The following is a 20,335-nucleotide window of genomic DNA, read 5'->3' as shown; positions in this document are numbered from 1 at the left end:
ATACTTATCTTGTATTTCACTGTGTTGCACTTAAGAACATGAACTGTGTTTGGTGGTAATGTCAATTTTGTGCTTGTCTGTGATAGGTAAGTGACTGTCATGTTAGTATAAAGCGTATTATATAAGTTGCTATGTGCATGTATGAAGGACTTTTATGAGATGCCACTGAGAAAACTATACTATGAAAATTTGAGAATGTCTCTCGCTGTGTTGTCCGTATTCCTGTTTATAATTCTGAAGATAAAATGTTAAAAAAATATATCTTGATTCGCATTCTGCAATTTCGATATCTTAAATTAAAGAGTTTCTCGGATACCAATAACTTTTAGTATATGTATACCTAAACATATTTTTATGATTTTTGGAAAACATCCCATAAAAACAAAGTGTTTTTCCTGATGAGCCTGTACTAATCTGGAACGACACTTAACTAACATGCATTAGGTCCTGTTTTCCCAGAGCAAGGCTCATATCTATATGAGGTACAATAGATTCACGTCCTACCCACAATATAATTTATTCTTCAACTAGTGAAGCTGAGTGGCGAGTACAACTCTTCCATGGGCGCGGTTCTGGTGTACCACAACAATGACTGGTATGCGGTCTGTGATGACAGCTTCAACTCACTTGATGCCCGGGTCGTTTGTCGGTCCCTAGGCTTCATTGATGGGAATGTCAGTCCCGGCTCAGCTTTCGGGAATGTCTCTAGCCCTATTGGTATACTTTCCTGTAGTTGATGTCTTTTTTATATACAATGCTTTCATAAGTCGTGTTTTTATTAATTTGGAATTTTTAACTTGTTTCATTTTTATTTCTTTTTTTTGCCAGTGGTATGAAGAGAAATATTTATTTTCAAAATGCCTGCATCAAACATACATAAAAACCATTTTATTAAAGATCTATTGTTATTGTAAAAATAACATTTTTGAAGATTTACGTAACATAATAAGTATATTATTTATTGGAAATATAATAATCATTTTTAAAAAAGTTTATCTTAAAGAATGAATATTTCTCTAAATATACAACATTTAATGATTCTCATATTTGAAAACAGGCGTGAATTCAGTGCAGTGTAAGGGCGGTGAAAACGTGTTCAATAAATGTTCCATGGAGTTTAGCAGTTCCTGCCCATCAGGAAAATATGCATCCGTATATTGCAGCCAAGAGAATATCTTTGATAAAGGTAGGCATCTGGATTAACTGAGACATGGAAGCAAAAAAGATGTTCAAAGGTTCTTATAATAGTTAATGTAGCTTTCTAAAAAGAGCGTGTAATGCACATTTCTCGCTTAAAGGCAGAGATTGTTTGTATTTATTAATTGGTGGGAAAGCGGAGAAAAGTATACCGGTACAATTTTCTTTTATATATATTGTATGCATTTTCATCTGGATTAAATGTGTTTGAAACTCAGAAAATATGCTGTGCCAATGCAAATCCATTAAATGTGAATTAAATGCGTGTAACAAGATAATATTGATAATCCAATAAGTTTTAAACTGTCAATTTACACACACTTAGTATTGAAAGCCATACCTATTTTGTAAATTGACAGTTTAAAACTTATTGGATTTTCATGGAATCCACACAGTCAAATTTTCATCGAAGATAATATTGATCGTCATGGCTTCAAATACAAATGTTTTATCATTGCTAACCCATATGTGTTGAAGCATTTATTTTTAGATATTATATTAGAACAAAGATTTGGTTTGTTCTCGCAGTTTCAGTCTGATTTCCTCAGGAGAGAAGAATGAATGAGTTCTTTATTTCTTGGCAACAAAGCTGTACCTGTACCAAAAACTCTTGTGCATTACGCGCACTCACGCATAACCATATACTTATGTGTTTTAGGTGGGATAGAGGTTTTCCCATTACATTTCTTTTGGATATTGCTGTACATTTTTAATTTATTGTAAAAAAATTGTTTAAAAATTCATAAATTTCAGTAGTGAAACAAGTGCACATAACAGGCAGTTTTGTACTATTATTCTTTGCCCCGCTGCAGGTTTCCAGGTGCGTATCAACCCGGATTATGGGAAGTCCATGCACAGTTTCCATGGTTACATGGAGGTGAACGTGGACGGGGTTTGGGGCTCTGTGTGTAACCGAAACTGGACTGACAAGAACGCTTTTGTTGCCTGCAGGCAGATGGGCTATGCAGGTATTACATAAAAAACAGATATTACCACAGAGGAATTTATGATTTATCTTAAGCGAATGTCAAGTATTCCGCTTTGGAAAATGTCATGCTAGCATTCACAGAAGTAATGATCATTCCAAATAGGACCATGTGCCATACATTGCCAGCCCAGCTCAAACCAGCCTACACAAACGTGCAACACTGGCCAATATTAAGTCTTTCAATGTTTTGTGGTCTTATTAGCAGATTGGCTAGCTCCCGATCAAAGCTCAGGCTTGTCTTGGGCTATCCGGCCACATTTGACATAAGGCTCATTTTCGCATGACACAGATCTTAGCATATTAGCACAAGTGCAGCATATTTGTAACCCATGTATTTCTGTCAGAGGACATGCTCAATATTAATGCGTTACTATTTTTATGCTCCCCCAAAATTTATTTTAGGGTAAATTTTGGGGGGAGCATATAGTCGCCGCTTCGTCTGTCCGTGCGTCTGTCTGTCCGTCCGTGCACAATTTTTGTCCGGGCTATTTCTCAGCAACTAATGACCGGAATTCAATGAAACTTTATGGGAAGTTTCACTACCAAGAGGAGATGTGCATATTATCAGCGGGTTCTGGTCGGATGATTTTTCACAGAGTTATGGCCCTTTAAAATTTTCTATAAAAAAATTCTTGTCGCCCCAACTACTGTGCCCTCAAGACGTTTCCTTTTATCTGAATATATGGTGCAATGTTGTGACAAAATTTCACTTTGGGGAGCATAACCGGTCTCCGACGGTCTCTTGTTTCCACTTAGATGTTCTATATATGCAATTGTTTTTTGAAAATGCAGAACATTTTCTGTGTTTAGATAAAACAAATAACAATAAAAAGTAAAAAGTATTTATAAAATCTCTTCCAAGTCCTGTTTTCCATAAATATGCTTTCCTTTTTACCTGAAACATAAATGGTACTTGCTATTTATCCAAGTATTGTCAGCCAAGAAGAGATGTACAGTTCACAATATAGTGATAGGTTATATTTTTTATTAATATTTTTTAAGTGTTAGTGACTTTTTACACTGCTTTCCATATCATGTTCGGTGTATTGAATATATAAACAATTATCATTAAAAAATATAGTGAGATATTATAAAGCATTATGAAATCCAAGTGTTTTAAACCTTCAGGTGGATACGCCTACAGACCTCCGAAGAACATTTCTAACGTGATCCTGATGGACAATGTGGGTTGTCGTGGTGACGAGACCTCGCTCCTCAATTGTACATACAACAAGTGGGAGGCCACCACAGGCTGTGATTTCTATGCCGAGCGTGCAGGGGTGTTTTGCTTCAGTGACACAAGTTAGTATAATTCTTATAATGTGACAATTAGTCCTTTTAGACAAAGTATTTATTATCTGGGGAAAACATGATAGAAACAAATCATATTTTCTATGTTCAACTGTACTTATTTTGAATACATATATTATGAGTAGTATATTGATTCAAATGGGCAATTGCAGTTTCATGTCTGTTTCACTGTTTAATTAAAGCAAAATCCTAAAAAATATGGAAAAGAATGTTATTTTTCATAGACGTTAATGTGTATGCTTCCCAGACTTTTTAAACTTCTAGCCTTCATAACAAGTTTTACTTAAAACATTCGACGTACAGTAATAATTGACATCTCGCCAAGTGTCAATCAAATTCTTATCTACCTGATAAATATCGATCGACCACTCGGCGATCGATAAATCGTGCTCGCCTCTTGCTAACGACCCGTCCCCCATTTTCTAGACAAGCCGAATGCCTAGTTCTCATTTATTCGAGTTTCGTTTATTTTGATCGAACAAAATAGGAAATCTAATATAAAGAAACGGTGTAAATAAGGTTTATTTAACTCTGACAATCGGTAACAAATAGAGAAATTTAATTTATACAATTTCCAACACGTGCGAGTGGAAGCTTCAATATGTAGAATTACCAAAAATACCAAAACCTCCCTTATAGAAATTTAATTTCAGAAACTGAAACTGTCATATAAGCAATATCACGTATGAATTGGATCACGTGTATATGTACGCTAATAGGGTATATTGGTATATTAGTAACTTAACGAAATCAACGCTACAACTCGCTTTTCATGTCAGAAACAAATGAAAACTATTTTATGTTTCTATTATATTAAAAAAACTCGATGCCACCGTTTTGTTGTTCTGCACTTTCAATTATAATGATTGATAAATGTCCCATAAGCATTGTTTAATATTAGTTTTATCACTTAAAAATTATACATAATACCATGGGGGATTTCGGTACCCAGTTACAAAGCGCTATTCGTGTCAAATACATATGGACACAGTGTTTTGTTAGTATCTTTGTAAATAACATTTGTAAATACCAGTGTAGAGGTATATTTTTTTTTACTCATACCACCATTACACGTAGTAATAGGTTAAATTTCGGTAAGCGCGCAAGCGATTAGGGGCGTTTTTTAAGTACCGAAATACCTTTTATGTATAGCTTATGTTATATAAACTAATAAATACATGACAAAAATCCCTTTTACTAGTGTTATAGGGATGAAAAAGTCCATAAAACCATCCGGAATATCGCGTAATATATAGGCAATCTATAGGCAAAGAAGCCACCGATAGGTTGTATAGGTTTTCAAACCGCTAAGCCACGTGACTAAGTGGGCGGAGCAATCATCGTCTAGGCGAGATTTCAATTCAACGTGTAATCGCAATAAACGCCACATGAGGTAATAGATAATCCACTGATAAGAGATAGTATGATGTGCATATCGAAGATTCTTGCCACGTGATGATATTTACATTTAACAGTCATTTCCCCGTTGCACACATTTACAGTATACATTATACACTATACATGTATATCATGATGATGTAAACTACGTTATTTAATAAAAGCGCGAAATTGTTGCTGTCGTCTGCAATGTCAAGTTCCACCCATGGAAAGCGTGCGTAATGCAACAGTCCATGTGCTGTTACCAGAGTCTCTGCTGTTACTAAATACAGACGTACATGCAGTATTTTACACTGAAAAAATGTACATTGGTATAAAAGCACACAATAACAGAGTATTCACCCATTGAAATTATATGGAAACAATATGTCACTTCACGACGTATATTTATTTTTTACTACATCATTTGACACGTACGTTCCTAAAAAATAATAAGGGAGGGCGAGAGGAGCGGAGAGAGTTACCCATCGCAAGACCGACCCCGTCAAGAACCGGGGCGTCTGCAAACAATCTTGTGAAAGGCTCTGACATTGTATACCTTAACTGCCATGCATGAAAACTAATAAAAACATATGAAAATAATGAAATTAATCATTTGATTTAAGGTGGAAAATATTTTATTTAGAAGTGGTTTGTGTGATAATGTATAACAATAATTTTGATACCAATAAATATGTGATAATACTTATGTTGTTGTTCATTATTTCATAACCTCACACACAAAGCGGCATGTTCACTCATTTATAGAGCAAATAAGCTTATGATGTGGTCGTCATCTTTACGCTGAAATTTGGCTACTTGTTTTTTTCAGTTGGATCCAACCTAGAAATGTAATTACCAAATTCCGTCCTTATAACGTATAATATATTGTTAGGAGTTGTGTGATTTTGAATTAACGCTTTAGAATTTATTAGCATTTTTCTGCAGTTCATCGGTTTAAGAACTGTTGGGTCTTGAAAATAACGCCTTATTTGAATACATGTTGACGGCGTTTATGCATAAATTAGGTGTTATTTTCCATACAAACAATGACGTCATTTTAGTTTGACTAATGAAAAGAAATGTCGTTCAATTTCAGGATCTGACAACTTGTTAAACAAAAAATTGTGCTGTCATTAATATGTATTTGTTAATTTGCAAACTTATTGAGTTCATCGGGAAATAAAACACTGTTTACATGAGCGGCTTATCAAATCAGAAGGCAGCATTTATGTGAAAATGCGAACAGCTTTAATTAGAAATACATTTTGAATCATGTTTTAGGATGTGTATAGTTTTACCCTACACTTCGTAAATATTTATGCTTTCTTGGAAAAAATACTGTATAAGATCTTTGAATGAGTAAATTTATATTACTTTCTTTGTAAAGATTACAAAACTATCTTTGAATGAAAAATGTAAAGTAATGTCTCCATGGAGAATAGAGGAGATCTTAAAAAGAAAAAATGTTAAGTATAAGATTTTATATAGAACGCAGGAATATCATTAAGTGAGAAAATTTAAAGTAATATCTTAATGGATTATGCAGGAATATCTTTGAATGAGGTAATTAAAATAATATCTGAATGGAGAATGTAGGAATATCTTCCAATTTGAAAAAGGAAAGTAACATCTGCACGGAGAATGCAGTAAAAACGGCGAATGAGAACATGAAAATTAATATCTCCATGGAGAATTCATATCGATAATTGAATGAGGAAATTTTAGATACAACCTTCATGATAAAAAATATCATTTGCGCCTCGCTCTGGGAAAACAGGGCTTAATGTATGTGCGTAAATGGTTGTTCATCCCAGATTAGCCTTTGCATTCAGTACAGGCTTATAAGATGCCACACTTTCCTCCTAGGCAGGATTGTCGTTCAAAAAGACTTCCTTTAAACGAAAAACAACAATATAAAAACTAAAAATGTTATCCCTGATTAGCCTGCACATGGTTTAAGGCCCGTTTTCCCAGAGCGCTCATCATTTGTATTGACCTCTATATTGTAGATGGCCTCAAGTACCGGCTAGGCAGTGGTGAGACTAAACACGGCCGGGTGGAGATCATGTACAACGGGGTCTGGGGCTCCATTTGCGACTGGCTCTGGGACTCTCGGGACGCGCGCGTCTTCTGCCGTAGCATTGGCTTCGAGGACGGACTGGAGGTTGTGGGCGCTAGATACGGGCAGGTGGAGGGGCCGCTCTGGTTCACGCGGGTCAGCTGTGACGGGTACGAGGATAGCCTGCTGCAGTGTCGCCATACAGGCTTCAACAGCTCCAGCGAGATGGAGGGGGTCTACGCGGGCCTGTGCAGAAAGAGGTCTTATGATGCATCCGCTAGATGCTTTGATAAGAAGCTGGGTAGGAACATTATTAGATATGATCGTAGTTTGTTCCGTGGATGTTTTGGTACGATTTATGGGTCAGTGTTTTGTGTTGCAAAATAAGAGTTTCGATTTTTTATTATAAATATATATATATTTTTTAATATTTAATAACTTAATATCATTTTATTTTACAATCGAGTTTTATAAAATATTCTGGATTGATATTAAAACACATGTAATTAATTCACTTAACTATTCATTTAACAACGAAAACTTAACTACGCTTCAAAATAAAGTATAATATCACTCATTCCAAAACCTGGAAAAAACTTAGAATCCTTATCAAACTGGCGCCCGATTAGTCTTCTGAGCAATGATTATAAAATTGCAACTAAAAGTATATTAAACAGAATTTAAAAATATTACTATCAATTATTTCAAGATCTCAATCTGATTTCATTAAAGAAAGTTACATTGGTGAAAACGTACGTCTGATACAAGAATGCATTAATTATTTCAACCAACCAAACAATTCAGACCTTATTTTCTTTGCAGACTTCGAAAAGGCTTTCGTTTATGTTCTCTTGTTTAGAAAATATGAATTTTGGTAAAAGTCTAATTAAATGGGTTAAACTATTTTATACCGATATTAACAGCATTATTATTAACAATGTTTTTTTTTTCAAACAGTTTTAACATCAAACGAGGGGTAAGACAAGGATGCCCACTTTCATCCTCGCTATTTATTGTATGCATCGAGTATCTATCACACTATATCCAATCAAATAAACATATAAAGGGAAAACCACTAGAACCAGACGAAGAAATTAAACAGTCCCTATTTGCTGACGATGCAACTTATTTTTTAAATGACAGTAGTGACTCATTCAACAATCTCATAGAATCGCTAACCCTTTATGGAATGGCATCGGGTCTTACATTAAACAAAAATAAATGCGCTGTGCTACGAGTAGGTAAATTTAAACAAAGTAATATTCATCTTAAAAAAGAAATGAAATTAATTGGACATCAGATGATGCAACAACGTTAGTAATAACTTTTACAAACAATGAAAATGAAACAGTTCGAAAAACCTATTGCCTAAATTACAAAAAAATAAAAAATGTTTAAAATCATGGCAGCATCGTAAACTTACACTAATCGGAAAAAATACTGTGTTGAAAACATTTGCACTCCCTAAATTTATTTATACACTAACAGTTCTCCCAAACCAACCGAATGATATTATTAAAGATATACAATCAGAAATATTTAATTTCATATGGGACGGTAAACCTGATAAAATTAAGCGAACTCAATTAATTAAATCAGTAGAATATGGAGGTATCCGACCAACAGACATAGATTCATTTCTGAACGCAATCAAATGCAGTTGGGTTAAAAGATATTTAGATAATACCAATACGAACTAGGCGTAAGCATTCTTGAGTTATCATCCGGAAACCATTTTACTGTTTCGAGTCACTGTGACCTTGACCTTTGACCTAGTGACCTGAAAATCAATAGGGGTCATCTGCCAGTCATGATCAATGTACCTATGAAGTTTCATGATCCTAGGCGTAAGCATTATTGAGTTATCATCCGGAAACCATTTTACTGTTTCGAGTCATTGTGACCTTGACCTTTGACCTAGTGACCTGAAAATCAATAGGGGTCATCTGCCAGTCATGATCAATGTACCTATGAAGTTTCATGATCCTAGGCCTAAGCATTCTTGAGTTATCATCCGGAAACCATTTTACTATTTCGAGTCACTGTAACCTTGACCTTTGACCTTGTGACCTGAAAATCAAATGGGGTCATCTGCCAGTCATGATCAATGTACCTATGAAGTTTCATGATCCTAGACCTAAGCGTTCTTGAGTTATCATCCGGAAACCATCTGGTGGACGGACCGACCGACCGATCGACGGACCGACCAACATGTGCAAAACAATATACCCCCTCTTCTTCGAAGGGGGAGGGGGGCATAATAAATGGAAATTATTCTACCAGAAAATTCTAAAAACATTTGGTGATTCCTTACTTTTGAATGTAACATCAACAATAATATTTTAGCTGAAATTTCTATCGAATGTTCTATCGTCATGGTGTAAAGTTACTTATAATTTAGAAACAAAAATAAACAGTAAAACCATTTTATGGAACAATAAAGACATAACTACTAACACTAAAATTTTTTTTGTATAAACATTGGTTGGAACGAAACATAAAATATGTAGATCAAATGTACGACTACAGAATAAACGACTTCTGTTCCTTTGATAATTTATGCTACAAATTCGGAGTATCTACAATTAATTTCCTGATTTACTACAAATTGATCAAAAGTATAATACCCATACATATTAAAGCTGTTACCAGTACAAATAACACACCATGTACTCAAAAAACATTCGTAGACAACATAATTGCAAAACAAAACAAAACGAACAAAATATTTTACACACTACAAATCAAAAACCCTACCGAACCCTCTAAAGCTCAAACTAAATGGCAAAACCTTTTTGGAGAAAAATAATTAAATTGGAAACAAATATTTGTCATGCCATATAAATCAACTGATAGCACATTGAGACATTTCCAATATAAATACATCCAGAGAATCATAGCTACAAATAAATATCTTTTTAAGTGCAACCTATCCAACACAAATCTATGTGATATGTGTAGTAAATATTGAAACAATAGAACACCTTTTCTGGGAGTGTAAACATATTCAATCTCTATGGAATCAATTCACAAACTTTCTAGAGAAACAACAATTAAATGTTAAACTATCTTTTTTAGACATAAGTTTAGGGGAAAATACCTTCAAAATACAAGTGGTTAATAACGCTGTGAATTACATTCATATTAATTAAATATTTTATATTCAGCATGAAATGCAGAAAACAAACACCCACCATGAACTGTTTCATCAATTATTTAAAATTAAAGATTCAAGTTGAAAAAGAAATTGCCCTCAACAACGATACACTCCATATATTTGAACATAAATGGAAAAACATTAAACTTTCATAAACAAGCTCAGTTTGCTTTCTAACCACTTTGTGCAACTCATATTTATTCATACTTATTCTGTTTTTTTCTTAAACAACTATCACAAACAACCAAACAAAGAAAATACACATTAACTTTTTTTAATAAGAAAGAGACCACAATGTCAAAAAGTATATATTAGCATATCTTGTATAACATGTTTGAACATTATTGCTGCTACGTGGTATCACTTTGTTTTATGATCATATACATGTATAAATTGTATGTCTTATAGTGAATAAAAAATGATTAAAACAAATCATTTTATTTTAGTTTTTATTTTCAGGTCATTTTTTTTCAATTTTAAGGAAATCTGAGGAAATTTGTAATGTACACCTCATTTTCTGTATCTTTTTTTTAATTTTTTTTTTTTATTTAATGCAAATTATCAAGATATTAAACTTAATGTGAAATTTATCATATTTGAAAAAAAAGTTACACTGGATTTCACAAACAACGTGTTTATATTATGATTTATTATATACGGTAGTATCACATAGAAAAAATATGTTTATTATCAGAGTTGACGAATGTGCGCCTTGTAAACATTGAGGGAGACCCAACATATGGCCGCGTGGAGGTGTATCTAGCAGGCGCGGAGGAATGGGGCACAGTCTGCGATGATTACTGGGACGATGTAGACGCCACTGTCGTCTGTCAGTCTCTCGGATTTGGAGTAGGACACGGCGTTAAGGGTGAGATGTAGAAAACTTAAAAAATCTTTATGAAAAGGGAATATCTCCATGTTAGCAAATAGTGTTCATTTTTATTCACTATGTATGACATCTGTGATACGAGATAAAGGTGGGTATACTTGAATTCCCTTGGAGGTCTCTCCGTCTGTCTTCCTGTCTGTCAATCTGGCTGTTTGTCTTTAGGCAGACATTTTACCACAGGATGTCTTCACTTTTCAACGTACACGTGCAAAATGCTAACTTACGTAGATTGTTATTTATGGCACTAAGGTATGCATAAAGGATTGTTTTTTGTCTTTCTTTAAAGTTAACAAAACTTTATTCAAGTTTTTAACTTGAATTTCTTAAAATTATTATTGTTACTATAGACTCTATAAGCAACAATATACATCTCTGAAACTAAAATGTCGCGGTGTGTTACCCAAAGTTAAAGACTCGGAGTGCTTCCACATTTGAGAAAATAAGATTATCATCAAGAAAGGAACCCCTGATCAATAGTATATAGTTATCTATATTAGAATACAGCAACTTACTCTCGTGTTACAAATAACATAGCAGATTAATCACATTTTATAAAGATGTATTTACAAAACCATTCAAAAATGAACTTCATTATGGTTGTAGAAGAAAGCATTCTATTTATTCGAACATTCATGAATACGCGAGTACTGCACAATACGCATTACCTTATGTACCCAGTATTCCTTTTGTATTTAAGAGTCACGTGATGAAACAAACTAAAACGAAAACAACGGATGAGTACCCGGTATTTAAAAATACTATGTATTTCATTATGTTTATACGTCGCTTGTGTTAATCCGCTACATGATCATATACTGCGTTCTTTTAAAAGTTTGAAAATAAAAATGAAAATGGGTCTTTCTTTAAGATGTGACCAATGCCCGTTCAAACAGTTTATGCATGATTGAGTTGCTTGCGGTAATCGGACTTTCGTTGTCTTGATAATCGGTGTCGTTTTTCGACAATATCGGATTTGTCAAGTATAACAGTATTATATCAAATACCTGTACGTCATTCTTTTGTTATTCAAACAACTGCTATTGCGTGTTCCCGTGTACAGTTTCCATGGTATAATATCAATCGGTGTAGTAATCCAGGGTCTCTGACAGGTCAAGTTTACCACAGACTTCTAATGATTGACACTGAACAAATATTATAACGCTTATAATATTTATAAGTTCATTTTACATGTGTTTTTTTAAATACTTAAGTTCGTAGTTCATGTTTTTCTTTAATGCTTTGAGCCTCGTTCTGGTAAAACCGGACGTAATGCACGTTTGTAAAGTGTCGTATCAGAATAGCACGTGAAGGCTAATGAGGGATGACACTTTCCGCTTTTAATAAAGTTATCGTTGAAACGTTCATGCATTAAGCCCAGTTTCCTCAGAACGCGGCGCTAATAATAAAATATTTGCATAGTTGAAAATGAATACATGTTTATAAACCATTGTTGTTGTTGGTGGTGTTATTTATATTGATAATAATAATGCTGCTTATATTTTAGCAAGGTTATGGGGTGCCTATCTGACTATAGTGGTCTCAGATAAGATTCGAATATGAAGCTATTTTTCAGAGTTTTGTGGCCACTAATTTTTCCGTGTACGCACTTGTAGGAGCCCATTTTGGCAGAGGCAAGGGTCCTGTGTGGTTGGACAATGTGCGCTGCACGGGGAACGAGACTCACATCCGGCAGTGTCCTCACAACAGCTTTGCCGTGCAGAACTGTAACCACGGCGAAGACGCCGGAGTCTACTGCAAAGGTCATTCTCATTTAGACTGCCGTTTTATTCATATACACGTCACATTAAAATAATATTCAATATACGGGGTATACTAAAGGGGTAGAGATACTATGCCATATTTGTTTTGTTTTTTATTTGTCTCATTTGCTTTAATATGTTTTAATTACACACAGTCCCGTGACATGTAAAGCTACATGCTGAATGCAGTTTATGTTAAGAAAATTTAAACTATTAATGAATAATACAGTAAGTAAGTTTGTAACTATAGAGAAAAACTAAATCAATAAAACTAAATGAATGCACAGGGAAAATGTTAAATGACATAAAACCTGTTCAATCTGTCATTTGTAATACATTTTTTTAAATAGAACATTTGTTGTCACAGGTAACTACACCCGTGTTCTTCCAATCACCGTGGGTCCAGAGGGAGTTGGTCGCACAGAGGTTGCGGATAATGGTTTGGTTAAGGAAGAACTTCGTCGCTCAGAGGCGGAACAAAGTGGCTCCGGTGTTATCATAGGGGTGACGGTCACCATCATTGCTGTACTCATAGCGGTCATCGTCGTCGGTGGCGTGATCATATACCGCCGGACCCGACCGAAAGGGGAGATCAAGAAAGTGCTAGTACACAACGACGCAAACGACCCTAATCCCGTGGTTAACCAGTCGGGGGCAGATGGTCGTGTAACTCTATCAAAACTTAAGGCCCATTTCTCGAAGTCCAAGTTGAACAGTGAGATTGAGGACTCTGGGGCGTCGGCAAATACGTCGGCGGGAGTTGCCAACCCTGTGTATGTGGATGATAGAAATCAAGGGATAATTATGGAGGAAGCATCCATTGAGCAGCCCACTCATGCCGGATATGACATTTAATGAAATTTCTGTTAACTTTGAATATCTCGACAGCTTTAATTATGTGCAGATGTGTTTTCTGCGGCAGCGACATAATAGTGGTTAGTTTCACTCTGGAACCAATATTTTTTGACGCTTAGACCAAGTATCTTATTTCTTGATCGTGAGTGCTTGCTTACTGAAGTATTTTTGTCATGGTTTTTGGAGTTAATAATTAACTTGCCGCTTAGCATGTGTGATGCGCATTGTGTGGTTCTGTGCATGGATATTTGTAATTTAACACTTGAAATTTAGCAGATAGTTATATACTACACATATCTACAACGAACATACACTATCCCATGATTTTTGTACTTAATTTTATGTGGTTGTATAAATACTTATGGCATTCACCATGCGTGCACAAAATAAATGTTATACAATAGCATGTCTTTAGGTGTAGTGAAAGTACGTAAGTATGCTATTTTGACTGAGGTTGTACAGTTGATACGTATGTATATACACTTATAATAATTGCTTGTAATTAAATATAGTATGACGAGAGGTTTTCGCAGATGTTTTGCGCTTACTTTATATGTAGCAATTACAAAAATGTTTTCTACAAGGCTGGTCTTGAGTTGTTTTTTTTATAGATCGCGCATGTGGAAAGTTTGATACATCTGAATGGTCAAGTGCGGTTTAATGCTAGCGAGTGTGCGTCTGGAATTATAAGGTATAATTTAAATTTGGGCATAGATGATCTTCTCCGGTCTGTCACTAAAATACTTGCCACAAATGTCAACCATAAACAGCAAGCCTGTCACGCACAAGTCCGGCGCCAAGGTCAATGTTACACTTCAAAGGGGACTTTTCACAGATTTTGGCTTGTATTGAAGTTTGTCATTAAATGCTTTATATTGATAAATGTAAACGTTGGATCTAAAAAGCCCCAGTAAAAAACAAGAATAAAATTAAAGGAAGAAACAAAAAGTAACCCTCAACTGGGCTCGAACTACTGACCCTTGGAGTAAGTCTATCGCTTAGACCACTCGGCCATTCATGCTCATACAATGAGTGATGCATTTTTTACATTATATAAGAAATCCTCGTAGTATCCCAAAATATAACGACAACAACAGAACTCTAAAAATCATTCAATCGTTTCGCGTTGCAACGCTTTATAATTTTCAGGTGTGTTTAAATCGTCAAAAGATGCATATAATGGATATTTTAGAGCATGGTAAATGTTCTGTATTACTGTTTCCTCACAAATATCATTACTACAATGAAACTTTGCGAATCTGAAACATTTTTATGTCCCCCACCACTATAGTGGGGACATATTGTTTTTGTCCTGTTTGTTTGTTGGTTTGTTTGTTTGCCCCAACTTTAACATTTGCCATAACTTTTGCAATATTGAAGATAGCAACTTCATATTTGGCATGCATGTGTATCTCATGGAGCACATTTTGAGTGGTGAAAGGTCAAGGTCATCCTTCAAGGTCAAAGGTCAAATATATGGGTAAAAATCGCTCATTTAATGTACACTTTTGCAATATTGAAGCTAGCAACTTGATATTTGGCATGCATGTGTATCTCATGGAGCTGCACATTTTGAGTGGTGAAAGGTCAAGGTCATCCTTCAAGGTCAAAGGTCATATATATGGGGACATAGTGTTTCACAAACACATCGCTTGTTTTTAATATTGTCAATTTACCAAAACGTGAAAAAGACCCTTTAATGTCAAAGTTCAAACACGTTCATGTGTTGTTTGTTAATTAGTTTCAGGCTTTCTTACAATGTACTAAAATGTGTTGCAGATTTGCAATTAGTTGATTCTTTAAAAGTAATTTTGTCTGTAGAGAACCGTTTTTGGAACAATTTGTACGTTAACGACCATACTTTAACGAATGCACGAGGTTACGTATAATGTTAATTAGACAATAACACACGGCAGAGCTGAGCCGGGCGTCTATAATCGGCCCGCTGCCGACATAACGGCCCGAGGGCCTTTGGCCCGAGGGCCATTATTCGGCAAGGGCCGATTGTAGACGCCCGGCCCAGCTCTGTCGAGTGTTATCGTTTATATCACATGTACAGTAATACTTTTTTGGTCCTTCACGAAAATTTATACAAAAACAGCTTTCCGTACATTTATTTTCATTCAATTGATTACGCAATTTATGACGTACCTCATGTGACGTTATTTCAATGACGAAACTACCTAGAGTCTCTGGATTTTAGGACAACAACAAATCGGACTTGGAGTGTTTTATATAACAGTTACATATTTTGTTAAGCATCGAACGATTAGTGTGTGTGTTTACGATGGATTAATATAATATTATGAATGTGAATAACAGTGTTGAGATATAAAACTGGAATGAAACTGGTGAGACTGCATTTTCGATTTCGTTAAAATGTCGACTCGAATAACGCGATGTTTTGTTGAACAATTGATGGATTATGCCTAAATTTAAGATAAGCGTCAGTGAATGGTTCTTTAACTGTTTGAAGGAAATCGATGTTGAATTCAAATGGTAATTTCTTTGATGAATACGTCCTTCTTTTGTCAGTCGATCAAAGAATGGCTATCCTCAAAGAATTTCCTGCTTACATCCAGTCCTTTTTAATGGAAAAGATGGATGGCGATGAAGAAATGTGTCCAGAATTTACTTCGTCATGGAAGCAAATTAAATTTTACGAAAATAAAGACGGTTATAACACAACTTCGGTGAGTAGAACAATAACCAGTAGATGATGTTTTCTTCTTTATGGCTAAGAATGAATGTGGACGCTTATTCCTTTTATTAATAAGCTTACTTTTATTACCTCACCATTGTCAAGTTCACTGCATGAAACTAAACCAGGTTCTGTTGACGAGAACACAAACTTGTGATACCTCAAAAGTCCCTTCAAAGGCACAACAAACTTGCTTAAGGTAGCACACCTCTAATGATTTCCCGCGATTTATTTTACGATCATTGCCGATCTTAAATGATCGGTTATTTCCGAGAGATGCATTTTTTTTCAAACTTCGTATTTTGATATGTGTTTACCTAATTCATTTTAAATACATTATTTTCACTATAAATATTGACTTTGATCCAATTATCATCTGAAAAATACGATTTCGCGATTTCTTCAAAGTTCGACGAGCCTTTTTTACCTGTTTACTTATGGATGTCTAATTTAAAAAAGCACAGCTGTGACATTGTCGTGGCCGAGTGGTTAAGGCGATGGACTAGAAATCTTTTGGGATCTTCCCGCGCAGGTTCGAATCCTGCCGACATCGCATACTTTTTGCGACGCATTTTATTTCTTTTCTAACGTAATATGATTTAATATAGCATATAAGCTATGTTTATTGTCAAATATAATGAAAATTGTAAGAACATCCTTCAATTTTTTTAAATTAAAACAACGTTATGGCTAAATTGGGTAATTTACTGCTGAAAATACGAATGATGCATGTTGCATTTTTATTTTTATTTCAAAAAGTAAACGGTAAATCTGTCTATTTCTTGGTATTTTTGCTGTATATAGTGTTTCTATAAACAATTAGTTTAAAATATAACTTAAATTATACTATTTTTAATTTTATGACACTTTGTTTTTAACCGACCGAATTTTTATTTGGCTGAAATCACTTACATTTCATGGCGCTATTCCATAGATAAAAAATTGTAAAAAATAAATGTCTGTAAAAGAATACTTATTTCATCTTGTTTAAACTTTAAACACCTTTACTGCATCTGTACACACCAACTGCATGCCCATATTTGGAAATCTGAATGAATAATGGAACTTTTATATACCCCAGGGGTGAAAATAAACTGGACAAAAGCCGAGCGTGAGGGTGGTTTTGAAAAATCGGTATATTTTTTTAAAAAGCATGGAAAGCCTACCTACAAATTTGCATGTAGTTCAGTGAAATGATGCTGATTAGGAAAATAATTAATTAAATTATATTTGGATGTGTGCCCATTAGAGGTGCGCTACCTTAAGCAGAGCCGCCAGTCATGGAAATCAAAATCCTCATCTACAATGTATGGGTGGTTGTGCCCGTTTCGGGAGGATTTTTCTACGCTGTTTGCAACATCCTGTAATATGGAGCATACCAAATTTAATTCATTTCATTTAAATAACAACCAAGTACACAAATAAGAAGTAAAAATGAAAAAAATGTTTGATGAAAATCTAACCGTGAAAAATGAAACAAAACAGTTTTGCAATATCAATATACTATCAAAGTGATTTTTATCAATTATTTTATAAACGCGATTTCATGTTTAGAACAGCAAATATTTTTAAATCATGTATGTTATAAGGCGCGTATTTACTTATCAACTAAAAATGCGTGTCTATTGATTATGTCTCCAAACAAAAATATTCCAACATGGAACTCGGATTATTGATAGTGGCAGAATTACCTGCAAAATTTCTGCATCCATGTGTCTCCACTTGTTCTTCCAAATGCCGAAGTGTTGATCCGAAGCGAATTTGGTGTGTCCAACTATCATCATGCTGAACTCAATAGTGTGATGTAAACCTTAAAGAATAATTACATTAAACAAGAGCACCGCATAACGGGTGCCAAAGCTCGACTGCGGGTGCAGTTTTGAATAAATAAAAGATTATCAGATTTTTTTTTAGAGGTAGACCTTTGACCTAGTGACCCAAAAATGGGTGTGGCATGTAGAACTCATCAAGGTGAATCTTCATATGAAGTTTCAAAGTTGGAGGTGGAAGCACTTCGATTTTAGATCCAATGTTAAGGTTTTAGCATGGCGGACGGCCGACGCCGGACGACGAGCTGTCTATGACAATACCTCGAGTTTTCTCTGAAAACAGCCAAGCTAAAAAGGGAATGGAATTATTCGGTACAAAAGTTGAATTGGTCCAATTAAAACTAGCTAATCTGTTAACCCTTATTAACTATTAATTAATACTATCAAAATATTTATTTATAAAGCATAGAATAAATAAACAATCAATATAACCAAACATGACTTTTTTAATACACACCTTTTGCTATTCTCCACATTAGATACCACAAAACGACTGTGTTCTTGTTTTGGCCACTGCAGTTATCAGCATGAAGGAGTGCATGTGCCTCACCTGCCCCATAGCACTGGAAGTAGTGGTGCAGATAGCTGACCACAGTGTTGGCACCTTTACCTGGTGATCTACCCTCATCAGCTATGTAGAATACTTGCTTTTCTGTAATGAAAAAAGAACATAAGAAACAATTAGTCTTTTATACCATTTATTTACCTTATCACATGAATTCAATTACTGATCTACATGTATTACATGTATATCAATTACCTGTTCCTTCAGAGCACACACCAAACACTTCTATCTTTCTAGGCGATCTGAAGAAGATTGGACCAACCTGAAATGCATAGAGTTGTAATACATCAATAAATGCTTGTTCAGTTATGTTTTACTTGTTTAATAAATATATCAATTCATCACTCATTTCGTTTAATACATAATCAATAATAAATTGTTTGGAAGTGTGACAGTGCAAATTCATTTGTATACATTACATGTTTTTTATAAGGCTTGTTTGAAGGGGCCCTAGCCTTCAAATATGTGGGAAAATAGCATGTGTTAACCAAACTTTGCAACTTCAAAGCCGAGTTTAATATTTATCTGTGTTTACCTTAAGATAGTGATATGGAAACTTGTTGTGCATAATCAAAACTGTAATGTACAGGTCCTCCAATCAATGAACACGGCTCTGATCCTGAAAACATTTAGAAAGTCATATACTTTCATATTGATTAATCATTTATTGTATCATGTTATTAATACGGTGCACATTTTGTGATATTGTGTTTGTAAGTCATCTCAAACATATTCATATTGGTTCTACAAAAATCTCATTTCTTATTTCAATATTACCGGTAAACATTTTGCCATAACCCAACATAATTTTGAATCAACTACATAGTATATTTTTCAGCTCACAAACAAACAAGCCTTCAATAACTGTGTGTGTGAAGCAAGTTAGTTTTGCATCTGCACACTTTGCTCGATATGCCTCTCTTTGAGTTGTTGCAGAATGTACATGCTTTTCATACAAGTTAAGTATTTCTGATTTTTCATTATCATCAAGCATCCCACTTTGAGTTAATGAAGAAGAGAAATTTTGACACTTATTACATAAGTCAGTTTTTGGCTGACCAATGATAATGTTGGAACAAAATTCATTCCATAACCTGCAGAATGAACTGTATGTGCCATGGAATGATCCAACACTGGAGTCCTTGGATAACTCTTGCAGAACATTAAAAATGTCTAGCTTAGTTTTATCTGAGGGCAGCAATAAAACTTTCAATTTTCTCATATGTGGCAGCCTGCCAGGTAATGGAAGAGCATTGTCGCTAGCATATTGTTTAATGAATTTGACAACATACACTTTTTCATTAAACGGTATGGTGTTATGTGGCATTTTGATTTTGGTACAAGTCCTTCATTGTCAAGTGGGGTAGCAATGGCTTGCAATTTGATTTTACTTATTGAATAAGCAAAACAAAATGTAGCTTTACAGACTTGTTTTCCTTTAATAAAGTATTTTTGACTAGGTCGTTGTCGTTGTTTACTGACATGGCCGGAGTCACAAGTAGAATTGGCAGTGTTGCGATGACATAGAATGGCTGATTTTACAACCAAATCTAAATGTTCATTGCTTAATGTCAAACAAGAGTCTCTGATTTCAATTATGTCAGTGAGGCTTATAACTTTACTGCAAGGGTTTTGGTACAGATA

The 20,335-nt window shown here is 34.7% G+C and overlaps 1 protein-coding gene and 1 long non-coding RNA gene across 4 annotated transcripts in view; one reads left to right on the top strand and one right to left on the bottom strand.

Moving 5' to 3' along the window:
* LOC127876077 (deleted in malignant brain tumors 1 protein-like) overlaps positions 1–14,179 on the top strand; it is an 89,762-nt gene extending 75,583 nt beyond the window's left edge. For all 3 annotated transcript variants that reach the window (XM_052420986.1, XM_052420985.1, XM_052420984.1), the window contains exons 39-46: positions 532–717; positions 1,058–1,186; positions 2,010–2,165; positions 3,314–3,487; positions 6,886–7,236; positions 10,787–10,960; positions 12,595–12,741; positions 13,109–14,179. In XM_052420986.1, the coding sequence (XP_052276946.1) occupies positions 532–717; positions 1,058–1,186; positions 2,010–2,165; positions 3,314–3,487; positions 6,886–7,236; positions 10,787–10,960; positions 12,595–12,741; positions 13,109–13,596 (1,805 nt within the window). In that variant the 3' untranslated portion in view covers positions 13,597–14,179. The remainder of the gene's footprint in view (positions 1–531; positions 718–1,057; positions 1,187–2,009; positions 2,166–3,313; positions 3,488–6,885; positions 7,237–10,786; positions 10,961–12,594; positions 12,742–13,108) is intronic.
* Positions 14,180–17,211: 3,032 nt separating this feature from the next.
* LOC127876079 (uncharacterized) lies at positions 17,212–19,020 on the bottom strand. The gene is made up of 4 exons (XR_008047647.1): positions 18,887–19,020; positions 18,584–18,778; positions 17,989–18,107; positions 17,212–17,658 (listed from the first exon to the last, which is right to left on the bottom strand). It is a non-coding gene; the product is annotated as an uncharacterized LOC127876079 (long non-coding RNA).
* Between the last annotated feature and the right edge of the window lie 1,315 nt (positions 19,021–20,335).

Source organism: Dreissena polymorpha, chromosome 4, assembly GCF_020536995.1.
Source record: "Dreissena polymorpha isolate Duluth1 chromosome 4, UMN_Dpol_1.0, whole genome shotgun sequence".
NCBI lineage: Eukaryota > Metazoa > Mollusca > Bivalvia > Myida > Dreissenidae > Dreissena > Dreissena polymorpha.
This window is presented reverse-complemented; position numbering and strand designations above follow the sequence as displayed.